The sequence below is a fragment of the Saccostrea cucullata genome, unplaced genomic scaffold (assembly GCF_032062105.1).
Source record: "Saccostrea cucullata isolate Sc308-1 unplaced genomic scaffold, CSIRO_AGI_Scuc_v1 ctg3385, whole genome shotgun sequence".
Taxonomy (NCBI): Eukaryota; Metazoa; Mollusca; class Bivalvia; order Ostreida; family Ostreidae; genus Saccostrea; species Saccostrea cuccullata.
In genome coordinates this window covers 29,207-48,758 of record NW_026932938.1, presented here as the reverse complement: position 1 = coordinate 48,758, position 19,552 = coordinate 29,207, and the positions used below count along the sequence as shown (strand labels likewise).

Sequence of the window (19,552 nt, the reverse complement as noted above, 5' to 3'; positions counted from 1 at the left end):
CATATGATTTACACCACTATTTAAATATATTGTTGAACAGTATTCTTAAAGATTCTCCTTCACAGATGTTAACATTTTTGAGAGAAGTAAAGAAAGATGCTTAATTGATATAACATTTACTGTTTCTAGCTATGCTTTTCTATTTGTGAGGAATTTTGTGTTGTTTGGAAATCCAGTATAGGTATGGTTATTCAAATTAATTTTGTTTGTTGGAAAAATACTGATACTAGTATATGAATTTGGGGAATTCCTCACTTAGAAAGGGAAATTTAAATTAGATTACCACTAGCAAAATTAAATTCAATTTATTCTAACGTACGGTTCAAGTGATTAGCCTTACAAACAAATAGAACGTGGATATATGTTTTGTCAGCTTAGATAGGTACATGTGTAATGATGATCGATGCAATCTACCTTATCTTTTTCTTTTTTTAAATTATTGAAAGGAAAAGGTTTTCATATTACTCTCATGTGCTTAATGCGAAATTTCAACATGCATCTACTATTTTTGAATTCATAACAACTTTCAACTCAACATTTAGATATATCAACGACGTACTATCAATTAATAATGGTAATTTCCATTATAATGTCGAAGCGATATCCTTGTTAGCTTGAGGTGAAAGATACAGAATCTGACACATCTTTTCCATACTTGGATATTTTACTTGAAAGAGACGTTAATGGTAATCTAACAACCAAGCTCTATGCACATGATAAACGTGATGACTTTAACTTTTCTATCGTCAACTTCCATTACTGATTCAGCAGTATACCACCAGCATATGGCGTTTATATATATCTCAGTGGATTCGATACGCAAGAGCATGCTCTACGTATGAACACTTTCTAAAACGAGGTAAATTATTGACAAACAAGTTTTTGAAACAAAAATATCAGCATTCTCGTTAAAAGTCTTCATTTCGTAAGTTCTTTGGTCGATACAATGACCAATGAAGGTCATTGTATCCATTGAACTTACGAAATGATGACTTTAATGAGACTGTTGATATTCTTGTTTTATCAACTTGTTGGTTGATATTGGTAACAAAGACCATGTTCTTGTGTATAGAATCAACTGGGAAATATGAAAGCCAAATGTATGTAATAAATATATAGGACAAAGGTAATCGTTTTTCACGTTTCAACACACTTTACATTAATCCATATTCTCGCATGCTTTAATTTTAATATCTTTTATATTTTACGAGACTATGATGTACTGATGATAAAGACGGAATAAAAGACAAAAAATCAGTTACAAAATTTTGCTGTTATTGTACATTAAATGTCCCCTTCCGTTCTGAGCCAGCCGGAAGTGACATATTCAAACACGTGAGTGTACACGGGTGGCAATCCTGCAGTACCGCAGCCAAATCCCCAACTGACAATACCTGAAAGCAGAAATTAATTTTAAAAAATGTTAAAACTCTTAAAACTCCATATAGAAATTATGAATAACTTCACACATTTCACTATTATTAACATATAATTTTGGCCTTACCAGTCAGGTACCAGACATCATTTCTTTTACAAAGGAGGGGACCGCCTGTGTCTCTCTATTGATAAAAAAAAATCTTCCAATTAATTTTTAATTTATAATTAATTCTTTACTGATAGTAACGATAATTATAACTGTCCGAGTGACCAAAATATTTCCTTTTCTTGTTTCTATACTTTTTTCTGAAATATTTGAAAACAAGTAGTATTCTCAAGACGATAATTAAAAAAAAATCATTCATTCTGCGATGATTGGAGGAATATAGGATAGATTTTTATACATGTTAGACAAATTCAAACGGAACATCTTTGAGTATTAATTGATTCGTTAATACCGTAAAATAAATTAAGAATCATGACCAAAATATGTAATTCACAATTATTCTTTAAGATCTTTATTTGTACCTCCAGCTACCTCATTTTTACTGAGAAACAATCATGACAATAGACGGGGATTCTTTCAGCAGTTTACTAGGAATTTATTGACATTGAATATTTGCAGGGCAGTTAAGTGTTCCGTATTGTATGATTTTATTACCAGTCCATTAACACACTGAACGATAGGAACAGACGGAGGCTGTTTAGTCTTTCATTCCTAATGACAATTTATGAGTCAGATTTATTGAACCCTCTTATAATTATTTCCCTTAGACCTATGAAATCATATCAAATCTTTCTATAGACACACAACATGTATGGTGTAATGAACAATGCGATTTCTTTGCTATGACTATGAAGCTCTTGTCCACCGCATGACGGTTTCTACTTTAAAATGAAAATTCTCATAAATAACTAAACGAAATGCTTTTTACACTAATAAACATTGGGCGCCAACAAAAACGCTTAGTCCAAGGTTAAGGTCACAAATTAGTGAACTTACTAATTAAGTTGTATTGAAAATACATTTTATCTTCAAGAAATTGTCTTTAACCATATTTTACAGTCAAATGAAACTTTTTGTTTGATTATAATTTAGGTTGTCAAATCCATCAATTTTACGTAACCGTCTATTAATTAGACCTACTGGCCTGCCTTTTGGATCGAGAACTTAAGATCCCGGTCTAAATTCAGAATATAGTTGTAACTTCCAATGCGGTAGGAATAGAAATTAAATTTTAAGGATCTCAAATACCTTAAAATACCAAAATGATTCCCTCGCTCAAAATTTCTGCTTATACGGTATGTTATTTTTATAAAACAGCTTAGTATGACATTGGTAAACATTTAATGTTAAAATTGGTTTTAAAAAAAAATGGGTATTATTATCAATATCAAATCAAAAGTAAATACATTTAATTAATTTCATATTTATGTTCTCTACTATTTGCAACGGCATGTAGATATACATGCAAATCTTAACTGTCAGCTGGTGTTAAATCATATGAATGTGGGTCTGATTTAAAGCAGTTTTTCTACATATGTATCTACATTTGGGTTTTTCTTCTTTTTTTCTTGAGATCAGAAAGGTGAAGTTGGATAAGCAAATTGAGAAAACAAATAGAGATAAAAGGAAACAAATTCCTTACAGTGCAAGCACCTGCCCCTCCCTCGTCCCTCCCGGCACAGAGCATAGTTACTCTGTTAAACAGGTCACTCAGCTGCTGCAGACAGATGTCCGCGCTAAGGATCGGTTTAAAGACCTGTTGTAGTCTATCTGTCGTGTCTCCACCTGAATAAATCAATTAGATAATTAATAAAGGAGTACATCAAAATGAAAACATCGATGTCCTATTGTAAAGAATTTGAACAAATACAAACAAACTTGTAGAATTTGTTTAAGTTGAAAAAAACTTGTCAAAAAATCTCAGGTGTTATATGTTATTAACGTAATACTTCAGATTACTTTTTGTACAGAAAAAAATGCACAGATGATTCTTTCGAAGCCGAAAAAAAGGAATATTCAGAATGGAATAGGATGCATATTTTTTTCTTTTTGCATCAATATGCGTTCTCTTATCTCAAACAGCTAGTATCTAGAAATCACATAAATTTTCGATTCAGAAAGTATATAACCTTGAGTGGTGACCCCCCAGCCAAGTGTAACACAGTTTTCCCCGGGGGTATACATCTCCCTCGTTACACAGGCGGGACTGACGCCCTCCGTCTCTTGGATGACACCGTCCACGAACATGAGTGCGATATCATTGGAGAACGTGCTTGGTTGGTAACCGGGGTGCTGTACGATTTTCTTCACTCGGAATTCTTGATAGTATGGCTCAAAGGTAGCTGAGGCTCTACTGAATACTCCAAGACGAACCTGCCATCTTGTTTCATCGGACAGTGTTCTAAAATAAGATGTTTCATAATGAAGTAGAAAGAAAAAAATAAGTGATTACTGATCATGAAAACCATAAAATCATTAAAGAAGTATTTAGTGTCTAAATTTGCAAATCTTTTCTACTTTATTTTACTCTTCTTACATTATTGGGAAAAACAATTACCAAAAAAACCACACACATTTAGTATTAAATGACCCAACAACAAAAACATTATGTCGTGTTCTTAAAGTGGCTTCTCAGCAGATTCTTAATACGTTGTGAAAAAAGTACTTATTTATTTGTTATTATTTACAAAATATTCTATAAATAGTAAATACAGTTATTAAAGATACCCGTCCACACAGGCTGCTGACGTGATTATGACCAATGTGTTGTTGTTATTCCTGACCACTGTACCACCACACGTCAAATGACCGTCAAACTTCAGTAGCGCCTGATAATAGCATTAAACTAATATAACATCATTCAAATAGTTCAATAATTCGAAATAGGCCTACAAACATATTGGTACTTAATATATATATGGATTGAATAGAGTCAATGCTTCAGAGAAACGCAAATGGTTTAGAAATCTTTCCTTAAAATGGGTTTCTCGTGCCAACTAGATTAATTAATTTCTTTAAACTATTTAACTGCACTTCATCGATTAATTGTCACAAATTAATAACATGTCTCACCTAATGGAGTGGAATCAAGACCATTACTTTTACAGGGTTTAAAGTAAAGAAAAATTGTATGAATGGGCTTTAATTTCAACATCATTGTCTATAAAGAAAGAAATAATAGTAATGTATCTGAAAAATTTAATTTTACCGTCCATGGCCAGCTGTTTGGGGCCACCTGTTCCCCTCCCACAACCCTTTTGACGGGTGAAATCGGTTTGTAGTGGGGCACTCCACATCCTGTGTTGTTAGGGAGTGATCCCAGAGCTGGGTCTGAAATTTACAGGAATGAATGCTAATCACTTTTAGTTGTTATTCCGTTTTACTTTTCTGTATATGACATAAAAATTCCAGTTCTTTCAAAGGGTTTTTATGCTACGAAATTGCAAACATGCAAAGATTTATTCATAGATTGATTTCTTGTCATAGATAAACCTAAATATTTGATGATACTTTGAAGGAAAAGCAAGGATACATACCGAAGACTACGAAGGCCAAAATCGCCAAAAATAGCATAATGAAGGATTAGTCCAGTAATTTTGTCTGATTGTTGCAATTGATTGTTATCTACGAATCGTGTCATCAGAACAGAAGTATTTTTCTTATCTGAAGTCTTTATGACCAAATTAAGAGTGAATTCTCGGTACATAAGGTACAAATAGTACGTTCGCCCTATTAGGAAATGTCTTTCTAAATAAATCGTGTATATAACAAACATTTCTTTCAAATGTTTTAAGAAAATCAAAATTTGCCAACAAAACATATAAATTTTGATTTTGACATTTCATGAATCTGTACGGTTTCTAGATTCCGATCAATTGAATGCAATACTTTATACAAAGTACCTTCTTTGATCACAGGAATCTTACATTTATGGACTTAAAAAGTCATGACATTTTTATGGCCTCAAGAAGACAATATCACTTAGTGATCGTATCAATTAAAATTAAATTCTTTTAAAAAAAAAAAAAACGACCCCACAAGCATTCCCCACGATAATTTAAAGTCCAGACTTTCTGATATCATTGACAGCAATAAAAATGGAACTCAAAAATTTACTTACCTTGTCATTTGCAAAATTATTTTGTTAAAACATATTCGGATTGCACATACAAGTGCTCTAAAGTTGACATCAAAAAGATGCTTGCGTTTCTGATTGACAAGGCATGTATATGTCTATTTGGTTTTTGGAGACCAGGTCTTCCAACATCCTGTTGGAATTTCTATGGATATCAATTTCGCCCCGTTATTAACATACCTATTTTGTATTCATATGAAGCAGAATTTGTCCAAAATCTTGTACGTAAAAAGAAGAAAACACTTGATGTGGCCCTCAACTCAACATTTAGATACAATGTACATATATTGTATATCAACGACGTACTGTCAATTAACAATGGTTATTTCCATTCTTATGTCGATACGCTATATCCCAGTGAGCTCGAGATAAAAGATATCAACGAGTCTGACATCTCTGTTTCATATTTGGATATTTTACTTGAAAAAGACGTTAAGGGTAATCTAACAACTAAGCCCTATGAAAAACATGATGAATTCAACTTTTCTATCGCCAACTTCTCTTACTTATGCAATAATATACTTTCATTGCCTGATACGGAATTTATATATTTCAGTTCATTCGATACGCAAGAGAATGCCCTACGTTGTACAGTTTCTAAAACAAGGTAAATTATTGACAAACAAGTTGATGAAACAAGAATATCAACAGTCTCGTTTAAAGTTTAAAGTTTGTAAGCCGGTCACACTCGATACGAGTACCGATCGCGGATACATTTAATAGTCAAACACACAAACAGTTAATTACAAAGACAAAGGCCAAACAATGTGTATGAAGTCAATTAAATACGGCACAACAAAAAGTTGTTTTTGCTAACAAGGACAGTGTTACGACCATCGAATTTACGAAATGTTGACTTGAGTAGCGGAAAGTTGAGAGGCCTAGAAACCATAAGAGGTGATACTAGAATATTACTGCACATATAAGGAAAGTTGACAATTGAAAAGATTGTCATACAGTTTATTTGTTATTTGGCCATTATCGTCTATATGATACGCAGTAACTAAATATGAAACAGGTTCGTAAGGATAAGAAACAGGTCAGTTTATAAAGAAATTAATACCCATGGAAGTTTTCTTTTTGCTTAATATTCTGTTACCATATAGGTTCTGTTATACAATATAACCATAATGCCATAAATAATTTGTCAGAAATGGAGAATAGCTTCTCAGAAATTCCTCTATTTTCTTTAATATTTATTTCTTTAGATGCTTTGTAAAAATATAAAATTCTTATTTTGCATTCGTAAATTATTTATGTAAAGATACAAAATGATACAAAATTGAAAAGTTTTGATCCTTTACGAAGTTGAAAAACAAGCTCTTTTTGGTTTTTAGTTCAAATCTCTTCTTAGATTGGAAGTTTCCAAACCTTGGTTGTGTTAACAAACAAGATCAATATGACAAATGAAGAATTTCAAAAAAAATGTTGACTTCAAATGAACAACAGGTGATTCTCACTCCTCCATTGCACCTGATCCCACCTCTGATGTTTTGAAGATCCGAGTTTGCTATGCTCCTCATCATTTTTGTTGCTTAATGGACTTTTTGATCTAGCTCGAATACTCTTCGTTATTTTCTCATATTTTTTTTATGAAAATCTTAAAATATATTATCATTTCAAAGCTGCGTGACATAAAATCCATTTGAGTGTTATGGTCGAAAACGTTACCATGAAAATAGGGAAAGTTGACGACTGAACAGCCAATGTTCTCCTGTTTATTATATGGTTTAGTTGTTTATTTTACGTTATGGTCAGTAAAACATCAAAGTATAAAAACTTCTGTTGGACTCTGTGGTGTCTTATTTCAAGTCTGTTGGGATTTATTGAGTTTAAATATAAATGGAAATGAAAATTGTTACTTGACACAAGCTTTTTCGATATGATAAAATATTTAATTGAAAACAAAACATGGGTTTGTAAAAGATTTAGAAATGAAAATGCATATAATGTATGAGCAAGGAATATATGGATATAACAAACAGTATTCAAGCTCAAAAATCCATTAAACACTACGAAATAGGAGCAGAGCAAGCACGGATCTCCAAAGCATGGTGGTATCAAGTGCCATAAAGATACTACATTATTAAACACCTACGTTTAGTATATCTTCTATCTATTCTTAACGTCAAACATGCACCATGTTTCAAAAATTCACAGAATAAAAACTTAATCGTCCACTAAAATTTATTATTGGTCTCCAGTAGCGCGAATGCCTGATCTATAATATATATATTGTTGCAATAAACTTGAACTCCCCTCCTCTAAAGCATAACAAATCAAAATAAATGAACAAAGGAAGACAAATATGCAAAACAAACACTTCACAGAATGAATAAAGCATAAAAAAGGAACAATTTTTTACACAAAGAATGACTCTAAATGCACAACAACAATTTTATCTGCAAAACAGAAGATAAACATGCTGTTCTTTCAAATCGATTTTTTACAGAGATTCCTTAACATTTTCATCTAGAGGTGTCTTAAGAACAAACGTACATTTCAGTAAGGTGATTTTTCATATCATAAAATTTAACTTATCCTTCCTTTCATCTTATTTGTGCCACGTCTTTCTGTCTTCTTTTTTTTATAATCCAGAAGCTCGATTATAGTTGTATATTGTCATTAATATCCATTCTCTGTAATTAAGGACTTTGGTATACACGCCAGGCTGATCCGCCTCTGCACATTCTCTGTACGTCTTTCCTCCCCAACTGGTTATACCTAAGAAATATATATATATATATATATATATATATATATATATATATATATATATATATATATATATATATATATATATATATATATATATATAAAATCAACTTTACATTGATAAGGAGCGCAAGGTGGATGTGACCGAACTGCAGGGGACGTTCCCACCTCTGATGTTATAGGGATCTGTGTTTGCTCTGCTTCTGATATGCATTAATTAAATGGACTTGAGTAGTGTTCGATATATCTCCATATTTCATTTTTATAAGGACTCTATAAACTAATATATATTGCATTCATTTTGTTTTTTTTTTCTGAATACAAATCATAGAAACTTCATCACCTATGACAACTTTTTGTCATGTTATTCAAACTTAATACTAGTAGATACTTAATGGATACCTGTGAGGTGCCAAACATCTTCTTTCATGCACTGAAGTGGACCTCCGCTATCTCCCTTCAAAGGAATTTGAAAAAATACTATTATTTCATACTCACAACTTAATCAATATACCTCGGCATATGTAAGACTCATTTATACCATGAGCAGATCTACTCATTATGATTTGAAATATTTGCCAAATTAAATAAGAGGCGTATGGTTACTTACATTGCATGTATCCACATGTCCTTCACGATATCCAGCACAGAGCATATTTGGTGTCAGTTTCTCCCTATATCCTTCTTTGGCTGTACACTCGTCATACTCGATGATAGGTACTGTGGCTTGTTGTAGATTATCTGGCCAAGCCATTGGATCAGGTTCATCAGGATTGGACACGTTCGGAGCTGAACAATAAATATAAGAATATAATGTTCATGTATGTGTCAATAGCACAAAAGTACTCCAAATAATCTTATACTGAGTATTGCATGGAATTGGCATCTAATTATGTTTTTCTAAAAACAAATATTTTGTATTATTTGTCTTCAATTAGATTTATGCAAGAAATGCAAACTGCTGTAAGTTCGCTTAAAACTATTTTGGTTATGTATTAAAATTAGTCTTCTTTATTTCTTAAGTAATTGAAAAAAATATGCATAATATGTGCTCACTTCTCTTTATACCCCATCCTGTTACAACACATCGAGTTTTATTTCTTTCAACATCATTTGGCAAACAGATTGGACAGACGTAATTTGTGGTTTCTACTGGGTAGTTTAATTTGACTAACGCTATATCATTATCAAACGTTACACTTAAATTGGTGCCGTATCCAGGATACTTGAATACTTGTTGAATTTTTCTTTGTTGTTCAATAGAGTTTCCATTTAATGGCGTAGTTACATTATACAGTCCTAATCGAATTATCATTAAGTCTCTTGCAGCATACAATGGTCTGTAGGAAGAAGAAAAAATTGTTTCAACAGTGTGGTATGTTACCATAATTGATTTTGAATTTGCTGCTGAAATAATGTTCGTTATCATTGCGGAAGATTTTGAATCCATCGAATAATATAAATACATGCCATATTTTAAGTTAGTGTTAAAAATTCATATGAAGATACCAAAAAAATTATATTGCCAATGAATGTTATATTGGATAGTTCAATTTAATAAAGATATCAAATTTGCTAGTTTGCATCATGTGTGAATGTTGCGTGCTTATTTTTTTTTTATCGGTAAACGAAAAACATATAAAATATCATCATTGGATTCTTATGACGTGAATTTTAAATATTCACGATTGTGGCTATAATATTTGTGTTAAATATCTTGTCATTTGGAGTGAAAGGATCATATTGATGTAGAAACGACTCACGGATCAAAACAGTGAGCAGCTGTGAGAAACCACGCCTTGTCGATAAGGACTCCACCACACACGGATTGGCGAAATGGAAGAAAGTATATAGAAACCTAGTATTTTAGTTCAATTAAAAGAAATATGGCCATTAGCACCCAATGCGATTTTATAAAACAAATCAAGCAGATATTAAAAAATTGATAAATTTGAGAGTTTTGATATTTTTATGCATTATTTAATTTTTGTAAATAAATTCATATTTAATTGATATTCACAGTTGACTGCATAAAATAAAAAATATGAAAATAAACAAAATTTACCATCCAGGGCCAGCTGCCTTTGCGAGCGCTTGTGCCTCCCATGATCCTGAGGTGGGATATGTACGGAACAAAATGTTGTTGTCCACAGACAGAAGCATGATCCCTTTCCCAGTTCTCTTTCCACTCCGAAAACGAGATGGTCTCGTGAGATTTCAGCGTCGTTGTTTGATTATAGGAGGTAGATTCAAAAGTTACTGTATGGGCATGATTTGAAGACCTTGTGGCTTGTTGCCATGCGTTGCTGTGGACCGGGTGAGGTTTGTGAATGGAGGAATGACTGTTGGACCATGACGGGGGTCCTCTTGGAGCTACTTTCTGACCTTGCTTTTGGTCATCGTCGATTGTCTTTCCAAAATACGGGAGAATTTTCGGCTTTATAAAGAAAAATTTCCCTTGAAAAAAAAAATTATTTTTCAATAACCATTATGAAGTGAAAATTCTTATTTATATATCGTATGTATTTCTGACTTGGAAATGATATACATGTATTTAATATGCACTTAACTTATTACTGTACATTTAGCAATGTATATTTTTAAAATGTTTAGAAAAACAATTTTTTATATTACTGTTTTGAATTAACATCATGAAATGAATTTTAAAACAATTTAGATAACTAATTTTTACTGAAAGTAACTTGTCAATTTAGAGAGACCGCTAGCGTTATTTTATTACAGATTATAATTAATAAAACTAATTATACAACTATACAAGTATTGTATTTAATAACTGATTCTCTCTCTCTCTCTCTCTCTCTCTCTCTCTCTCTCTCTCTCTCTCTCGGTATAAAGAGAATAAAATTAATTCACTAATAATGATCATAATAAAATCACTGTAAATCGAGAATAAAATTACCTTGTCCAATAAATCTAGCTGAGGCAAGAACCAAGAAGACCATCCAAGTCAAAACAAAGAAAAACTTCATGGTTAGCCAGAGTCGGAGAAATCGGTCTGTCTGTGTATTGGTAGAATTTATATATAGAGTATTTCGATGTTTATTTGTTTTATAGGAATTAAACTTGTGTACAGGATATGGGTTGATATTTTAATTTCGACTTTAAAATGAATTACGACTGTAGCGACAAAGATTAGGAATCTAATATAAGCAACAAAGTTTAAATGGTTTCACAAATTGCTTGGCGATGGAAATATTTTGTAACTTTTGGGATTGTTTGACATACTATTGGCTAATTTCAAATTATTGAAGGACTTGAATTTTTGATAGGTTCTCCGGCTTCCGGTATGGACAGAGTTAGAACAGATAAGTCGTTGCGGACAGGGTTGATATGTGTTCTTTGGTCCATATTTTTCATTATGGATATATCCGTACAGTAGGTTATACAGTTCTTTCACAAGTTCGAAGGCCAAATATTTTTCATCCCCGAAGACACTTATAAATTAGTAAATAAAATTGCAATTGGAAATGTAAAAAAAAAAGATGATCGAATAACTCGAATAATGACGTTCATCGAATGCCCAACAAAGATCGATTTCAGTGTTCATGGTTTAACGACAATGCAATCAATGGGATCGACCAGAGATAAACAGACTTATTAGATAATATCAACCAAGGACGGTGCTTTAATTAAAGTTCAGAAGTCAGCCGAGGTTCTCCCCGTCCATCCTCTGACATTTCTAAGGTCTAGAAGAAAGAACATGCCAGTTGGGTTAAAACATAAGTCATTTTGAAACAATTTATAAAAATGAAAATTAATCTAAGTCATCTTCAGTTAAGCAGAGATTATGTAGTGTAAAGCATTATGATTAATCAATCTGTTTCTCGGACCCTGCAAATGGAAGATCTTTTAAATAATCTTTAAACTTTTCAAGATTTCATCGATAAGTCTGTACGTCTTCGCTGGATTCACTGCGAAATTGCTGATGGGTCGTCATCAATTCGGGAATCTTTTTAATTAATCAATTAACAAGGGGCGAAAAGAAGCTTTTCACGATCGGTACTTTTATCTGCCATTAGTCAAAGAGTACATGACAGTAGTATAAGCAGCCTTGATAGGGCGGAAGTGACGTCATAACCGGAAGTGGTTTAACCGGAAGCGGAAGTGGGCTAGCCAGAAATGTCCTAGCCGGAAGCAGGCTGGATGACCGGGTCAACTGAGTGCAGTCCTAACCCTAACCCCCTAACCCTAACTAACCCTAACTAACCCTAACCCTAACCCTAACCCCAAACCCCTAACCCTAACCCCCTAACCCTAACTAACCCTAACCCCCCCAACTAACCCTAACCCTTTTTTTAACCCTATCCTATCCCCTAAGTACGGGGCGCTTACATTGTGTTTACATTGGTACGTGGGTACTACGTTTTGTTTATGGACACAGGTAAATGCGCCGTGTGCAAAACATTTCAAGAATGTGATTATGACGTCACGCTTCACAGTCTAGCCAGTCTAGCCAGCCAGCCGGTTCAAACTGGATTTTTACTGAAAACAATAACAACCTGGATTTTTACTGAAAACAATAACAAATAACACACAAGACAGATTATATCAAGAACACAGATTTTATTCAGAATGAAAATACAACAATTTACAGGCTGTCTTTTAATCTAAAATAAAGTCCAAATTAACATCATCATCATCATAGTCTCGTGTCATCCAAGGGATACCTTTTTCATTTGGAAAATAAGGAATTATTCCATGTAGATACTGTGTATAAGTACCTAGATGCGGTCTTTTTAAGGCTTTTCCTTCTTTCTTGTACAGAAGTAAATGTTCAATACACAATTCTAACTCGGGGAAGTATATAGTTTCAATCAGAAAACCATCATCATCCTCACCTCTGATCTCCCATTTGTAGTCGTGATAACCCTTCATTCCCTCAAAAGAGCAGTGCTTCCTTATCACCACATAATTTTCAGGAAATTTCACTCTTTTTTCCAACCATACTTTTTGTTTAGTTTCTACAACTTTTTCTTTAGATTGTTCCGGAATCATCTTATCCAAGCCCCACAGTTCTTTAAAGTATTCCTCCCAAGTCCATACTGTTTGATTAGATTCCTCTGAATGGGTTTTATGGTAATCCTGCGTGGCTTCTTCTAGGGTTTCCATCCAAGGTCCATTCTTGTCAGTATTCTCAATAAACCAGCGATACCTTGGTTCCATACCTCTGACTTGACCACTGAACTTTTTTAAAGTCTGTTCGAGTTCCAAGTACTCACGCAGAGTGATCCTCAATGTCCAGCGCTGGTTTATATATAGCATGGGTTTGTTTAGGGTCGTGTGCAAAAATACGTTTTACCTACGTTTTCTTATATATACCTGTTTGCATCACCTGTAAAGTACCGTGTGCAAAAAAAATTAGGGTCGTGTGCAAAAGAAATATACCTTTTACCTGTGTTTCTTTATATTCCTCTTGCATCCTCTATAAAGTGCAAAAAGTACGATAAAACTTACCTGTGCATTGTGACGTCATCCACTGTATATAAATACGGTTTTTCTTTCACTCTGGGTTCATTTTACTCTCAGAGCCATCACCTGATAGACATGGATTCTACTAGAGAAAAACAGGTACAGGCTCGACGAATATTGAAACGAAAAAGTACCGAGAGAGAAATAGATTTACCACCTAAACCCATTTCTGAGTATTATCACATGAGACTAGCTGAAAAAAGGACCTCTCCAAAATTTAAAGCGCATGAAAATAGATATGTCGTTCATTTCGATGAATTTCCAGAAGAAGAAGAAAACACAGCTTTCCTTCGGCGATTATTCAAAAACATGTTACAAGACTTCAAATCTAAAATGCAGTGTGATCATAACGATTACCTCCGCCTGAACCTTCATCACGATTCTCTGGAATCAAACATTTCGTACGAGTTTATGCAATGTAAAGATTTAAACGAAGACGTCATTTTTAAAAAAATACAAGACGTACAACAATCCAAAAAGGAGTTCAAACTGGGCGACGGCTCCACGGAATTCTAACTGCTTCACATCGAGAATCCCCAGGGGAGTGGTGGAGACAGAACCAAACATTTACAAGTGAATAAAGAAACTTTCAAGAACAATAAACGAGCCATCGTTCGGATCGTCAATCCCCATGATAAATTTTGTTTGGCTAGAGCCATCGTCGTCACTCGATTACACAGTCAGAAACCGGAACATCCAGACCCCGAATGGGAAAAACGATGGTCACGTATGCGGAAAGGCGTTCAATACTTAGACCAGAAGAACGAAGCCATAGCCCTCATGGAACAGGCCGGATGTGATATCACTCAAGCTTGTAGAGCCCCAGAGTGGCCGAAGTTACAAGAGGTATTAGCTCCTCAGTATCGTCTGAAAATATTTCAGTTCAAATCTACTTCGACTAAACTCTGTTTAGAGCGCATCTTCAAAGGCTGGGGAGATGGAACTTGTTTGAACATTTTGTTAGACAACCGTCATTGCGATGCCATCATATCCATGCCGGGAGTAACGGGGAACCAATATTACTGTGATCATTGCGACGTGGGGTACAGGAATGTCACAGAACATCGGTCCAAATGCCCTCATCGCTGTACCTTTTGTTTAGGACAACACCCTAATTGTCCCGATGAAGGGATCAAGATTAAATGCCAGGAATGCCATGGAATGTTTAAGAACAAGACCTGCTACGAAAATCATTTAAGACCTCATAGTAAGAAAACCACCACTACTGTCTGCAATTTAATGGGGTTATGCGAGAAGTGTCAGTCCTGGATACCTAAGAAATTATTTCCTCATCACAAATGCGGAGATCAGAAACTGTGTAAGATCTGTAAGAAAATCGTCGATGCCGATCATCGGTGCTACGTTCGACAGAAGCCCCAGAAGAAGAAGAAGGGAAAAGGCACCTTAGAGTTTACCATTTATTTCGATTTCGAATGCACTCAGGAATCGGGCATTCACGTTCCTATTCTGTGTGTGGCACATCGCGTCTGTCAACATTGCGATGACTTACCCATAGACCGACCTTGTCCTCATTGTCATCAAATGGGACCCCGTCAGCACCTATTTCAAGGCCCAGACACCTTAAAGAAGTTCATGGACTGGTTATTTCAACCCACTACAGGTACTAAGAATTCCACTTTAGTACACCACGGGGCCATCGTCATCGCCCATAACTTCAAAGGATACGACGGACAATTCATTTTGAATTACATAGTGCATTCTTCTCCCCTGAAACCTAACGTGATCATGAACGGGAGTAAGATCTTGTCCATGGAAATATGTGGACTCAAATTCATCGACTCGTATAGTTTCTTAACCTTTCCTTTGGCCAAGATGCCCTCCGCTTTCGGATTGAACGAATTGAAGAAAGGTTATTTCCCTCACTTTTTTAATACGGAACAGAACCAGAATTACGTGGGACCTTATCCACCGGCAGCTTTCTACAAACCGGACGAAATGACTACCAGTGGACGAAAAGCTTTTTACGAATGGTACGACCAACAGAGGAAAAAAGTGTTTGATTTCCAGAAAGAGTTTGTAGGGTATTGTATCTCGGACGTCGACATTTTACGCCAATGCTGTGCACGGTTTAGAAGCACTCTCAAGAAGTTGGTCAACGTGGACCCTTTCCAGGAATCCATCACGTTTGCCAGTGCTGCTAATTTAGCCTACCGTCGAAATTTCATGCCTAAAGACACCATTGCCATCATTCCGAACCTCGGGTATGAACCGGCACGACAATATTCGGCCAAAGCCTGTCGGTGGCTCACCTGGATGAGTCATCAGAATGGGTGTCACATACGACATGCCAGAAACGGAGGCGAAGTCCCGATCGGAAATTATACCGTCGACGGATACCAGGAAGCGACTCATACCGTCTACGAATTTTACGGGTGTTATTGGCACGGATGCCCCACTTGCTATCCCAGTTTACAGACGGAAACTCATCCTTACCGGACCCAATTTACTTATCAACAATTACACGAGAAAACTCTCAGAAGGACTGCGGATTTAGAGGACATGGGGTACAACGTGTGTAGTATCTGGGAGCACGATTTCGATCAACAAGTGCAACAAGATGAGAGTTTACAGCAATTTGTACGAGATCTGGACATTCCCGATCCTTTGAAACCTCGAGAAGCCCTGTACGGAGGCCGGACCAATGCCACTAAATTATATTGTGAAGAAGGGGACATGAGATACGTGGACGTGTGTTCCTTATACCCTTACGTGTTGAAACACAGACCTTTTCCCCTAGGGCATCCCGAGATCATCACAGACGACTTCCAGGACGTGAGAAGTTATTTCGGTCTCATTCACTGTCGGGTCTTACCACCCCGAGGCCTCTTTCACCCCGTATTACCTTATCGGACGGGAGGTAAGTTATTATTTCCCTTATGTCGCACGTGTGCCCAACAACAAGACTCTACGTCTCAATACCCATGTCAACACACCGACCGGGAACGTAGTCTCACGGGTACTTGGGTGACGAGCGAATTACATAAAGCCCTAGACATGGGGTATACCTTAGAGCAAATTTACGAAGTGTGGCATTTCAAAGAAAGCAGTCAAGACTTATTTAAAAAGTACATCAATACCTTCCTCAAGATCAAACAGGAAGCGTCCGGATTTCCCCCCGACTGTAAGACCTCAGAACAAGAACAAGATTACATTCGACAAATCTTCGACAAAGAAGGATTCATGATGGATAGGATCAGTATCGAGAAGAATCCAGTGAGAAGAACCATTGCTAAACTCTTTTTAAATTGTCTGTGGGGAAAATTTGCTCAACGCTTGTTATTACCCAAAGTCAGATACTTGGACGAAGTAGAGGAATTACATCAACTCTTACAAAATTCGACTCTCGACATCAAGGATGTGCGACTCTTAGTCAATAAAGAAGATTCCATTGAAGACAAGATTCTAGTGAATTTTCAAGACAAACAGGAATTCGTCGAAGAATGTCCCTTTGGAAACGTGATCCTGGCTTGTTTTACCACCGCCTATGCCCGCTTACATCTCTACGAGACTTTACAACCTTTAGAAGAACGGGGCCTTTATTTCGATACGGACAGTATCATTTACCAACATAAGGAAGGAGCTTTTAATCCTACCTTGGGTCATAGTTTAGGAGAATGGACCGACGAATTAGACGGGGATCACATCACCAAATTCATGTCGGCAGGTCCTAAAAATTATGGTTTCCGGACGGACAAAGGAACCGAGGTTCATAAATGTAAAGGAATCACTTTCAACCATCGAACCTCTCAGTTGGTGTGCCCAGAGACTTTAGAAAAAATGCTCAAGGGAGAAATAGAGGAAGTAAAAGTCCCCTATCCCAGCAAAATCCAGAGGACCCGTGATTATGAGGTCGTGAATAAACCTTCAGAGAAAACAGTTAGAATTGTATATGACAAGAGACAAATTGTAGAGAATTATAACACTTTACCTTATGGTTATTGATATGTTTGTTTTTTGTTGTTACAAATAAAAAATTGAATTGTTGTTTTATGTGTTGTTGTTTTTTCTTCTCTATAAAAGGTATTCTTATTCAAAATCAAAGGTCATTTCTAATCATGGGGAATCGCGAGCCAGACCAACCCATGCGTTTTCCCCAGTATGCTCAGCTCTCAAAGAGAGAAGCTACTTTTGAGCAGGGATGGCCTGAACTTCTCTCAGGAAAAATACCAGACCTAGCTCGAGCTGGGTTTTACTACAGGGGAGTGAAAGATAACGCTACCTGTTTTCATTGTGGAATGACTTTAGAGAATTGGGATCTTGAGGAGGATCCTTATGCAGAACATGCTTATTGGAACCCCAATTGTCCTTACATCAATCAGTATAAAGGACGAAGCTGGGTGATGAGTATATTTGTCGGGGACTTAGAGAAGCAGGGATATAAACCTTTACCTGAGATTAAACCTCTACTGAACCCAGAACCAGACGTCCAGGCTCGAGGAAAATGTCACATTTGTTTAGACGAGGAATTACAAATCGTTTTTCTACCTTGTGGACACGTATGCTGCTGTGCCTTGTGTGCTCCTTCCTTTCAGTTTTGCCCCATCTGTCGAGGCGAGATTCAACAGTCCAAACGGATATTTCTGTGTTAACTATAAATAAAAAAGACAGAACCCAAATTTGGTGTTTTCTATTGTTAAGCAAGCTCCTCAGACCTAGATTTTTTTTTCAGTGATAAAGAATGAGATTTTTGAATTATTCCTAATTCAAAATTCTCTATTGGTTTTTTCCTCTGCAAGTTAAAAAATAATTACACCTGAGAGTCTATATAAAAAAGGAGACCTACAAAACCAACAGATCATTTCTGATCTGAGTGAGGGACAGTAAGGCACAACAAATGAAAGTGAAATCTTTTTTTTTTATCATAATACATAATTTTGTAATAAACAAACACTAGAAAGTTACTCTCATAATGAGCCTTAATGTCTTCCAAGAGTTTAGTTTGGACTTCCTCCATTAATCCTTGTATCTACTCCATTGGTTTTGTGGGCTAAAATCATGTGTCTTGTGAGGTGTCAATACAAGTCGGTCATCAACAAATCTTTTCTTTGTGGTTGTTTTCCTTTGGAACATCTGTGAACAGATATTCTGTTTTGAATCTTTTTTCTATGATACATGTGTGAAACTTATATTATTTTGAGTCAATATTCATATTAAAAGCATAATTTCAGTCACTTTCATACAAGATAGTCAACATTTCATACAAGTCCAAAAATCATTTGGAATTGTTATGTACTGTTAAATTCATTTCCTGATATAATAATTTTAAGTTTCTTATTGTGTGCCCTACTTAGAAATGTTTACAATGTAACAAAGATGAAACTCATAATTTGATTTAATCAGCAATGACAAAGTCATCAAGTTTATTGTCATGCTTTTCTGACACATCATGTACATTTTTTCTACAAAGTTGATTGAGTCCTATGTCTTTGTTCATAAAAAAAATGAAATCAACAGTACTTAGCATTCCATATAAAGAAATATGAAACATGTTAGAAATTTAAAAATATATTTGTGCATCAATGCATTATGTTTAACAAAACAATCTCTTTCACTGTGATGAAAATTGTCTTCTTCATATAACATGCAGATGAAAAACTTCTTTGGATGTTGTCATTTTTACATGCTAATAAGAAACTAATTCAATTCAAACTAAAAAGACAATCATTAAAATTTTAAAGACATTAAATTTTACAGATGGATATCAAGATGGAAGTCCAGGAATTGAAATAACTAGTTATCATCTAAAGATGTATATGTTTGAATTTATTTTAAATTCACAAGCAAATGATATGCTGACATTTAATCTT

General features: G+C 35.1%; 2 protein-coding genes across 2 annotated transcripts; one reads left to right on the top strand and one right to left on the bottom strand.

Moving 5' to 3' along the window:
- Positions 1-1,161: 1,161 nt before the first annotated feature.
- LOC134236589 (serine protease 53-like) lies at positions 1,162-13,130 on the bottom strand. The gene is made up of 14 exons (XM_062718762.1): positions 12,977-13,130; positions 10,300-10,691; positions 9,998-10,092; positions 9,291-9,574; positions 8,845-9,023; positions 8,637-8,691; positions 8,122-8,243; positions 4,921-4,957; positions 4,593-4,714; positions 4,112-4,212; positions 3,514-3,785; positions 3,027-3,169; positions 1,505-1,559; positions 1,162-1,394 (listed from the first exon to the last, which is right to left on the bottom strand). Exons 1-14 carry the CDS (start codon positions 13,128-13,130, stop codon positions 1,285-1,287), a joined length of 2,121 nt encoding a protein of 706 aa, XP_062574746.1. The 3' UTR covers positions 1,162-1,284.
- Positions 13,131-14,453: 1,323 nt separating this feature from the next.
- On the top strand, positions 14,454-17,687 carry LOC134236588 (uncharacterized). The gene is made up of 2 exons (XM_062718761.1): positions 14,454-15,345; positions 15,439-17,687. The coding sequence occupies exons 1-2, from the start codon at positions 14,454-14,456 to the stop codon at positions 17,685-17,687; spliced, it is 3,141 nt and encodes a 1,046-aa protein (XP_062574745.1).
- Positions 17,688-19,552: the final 1,865 nt, after the last annotated feature.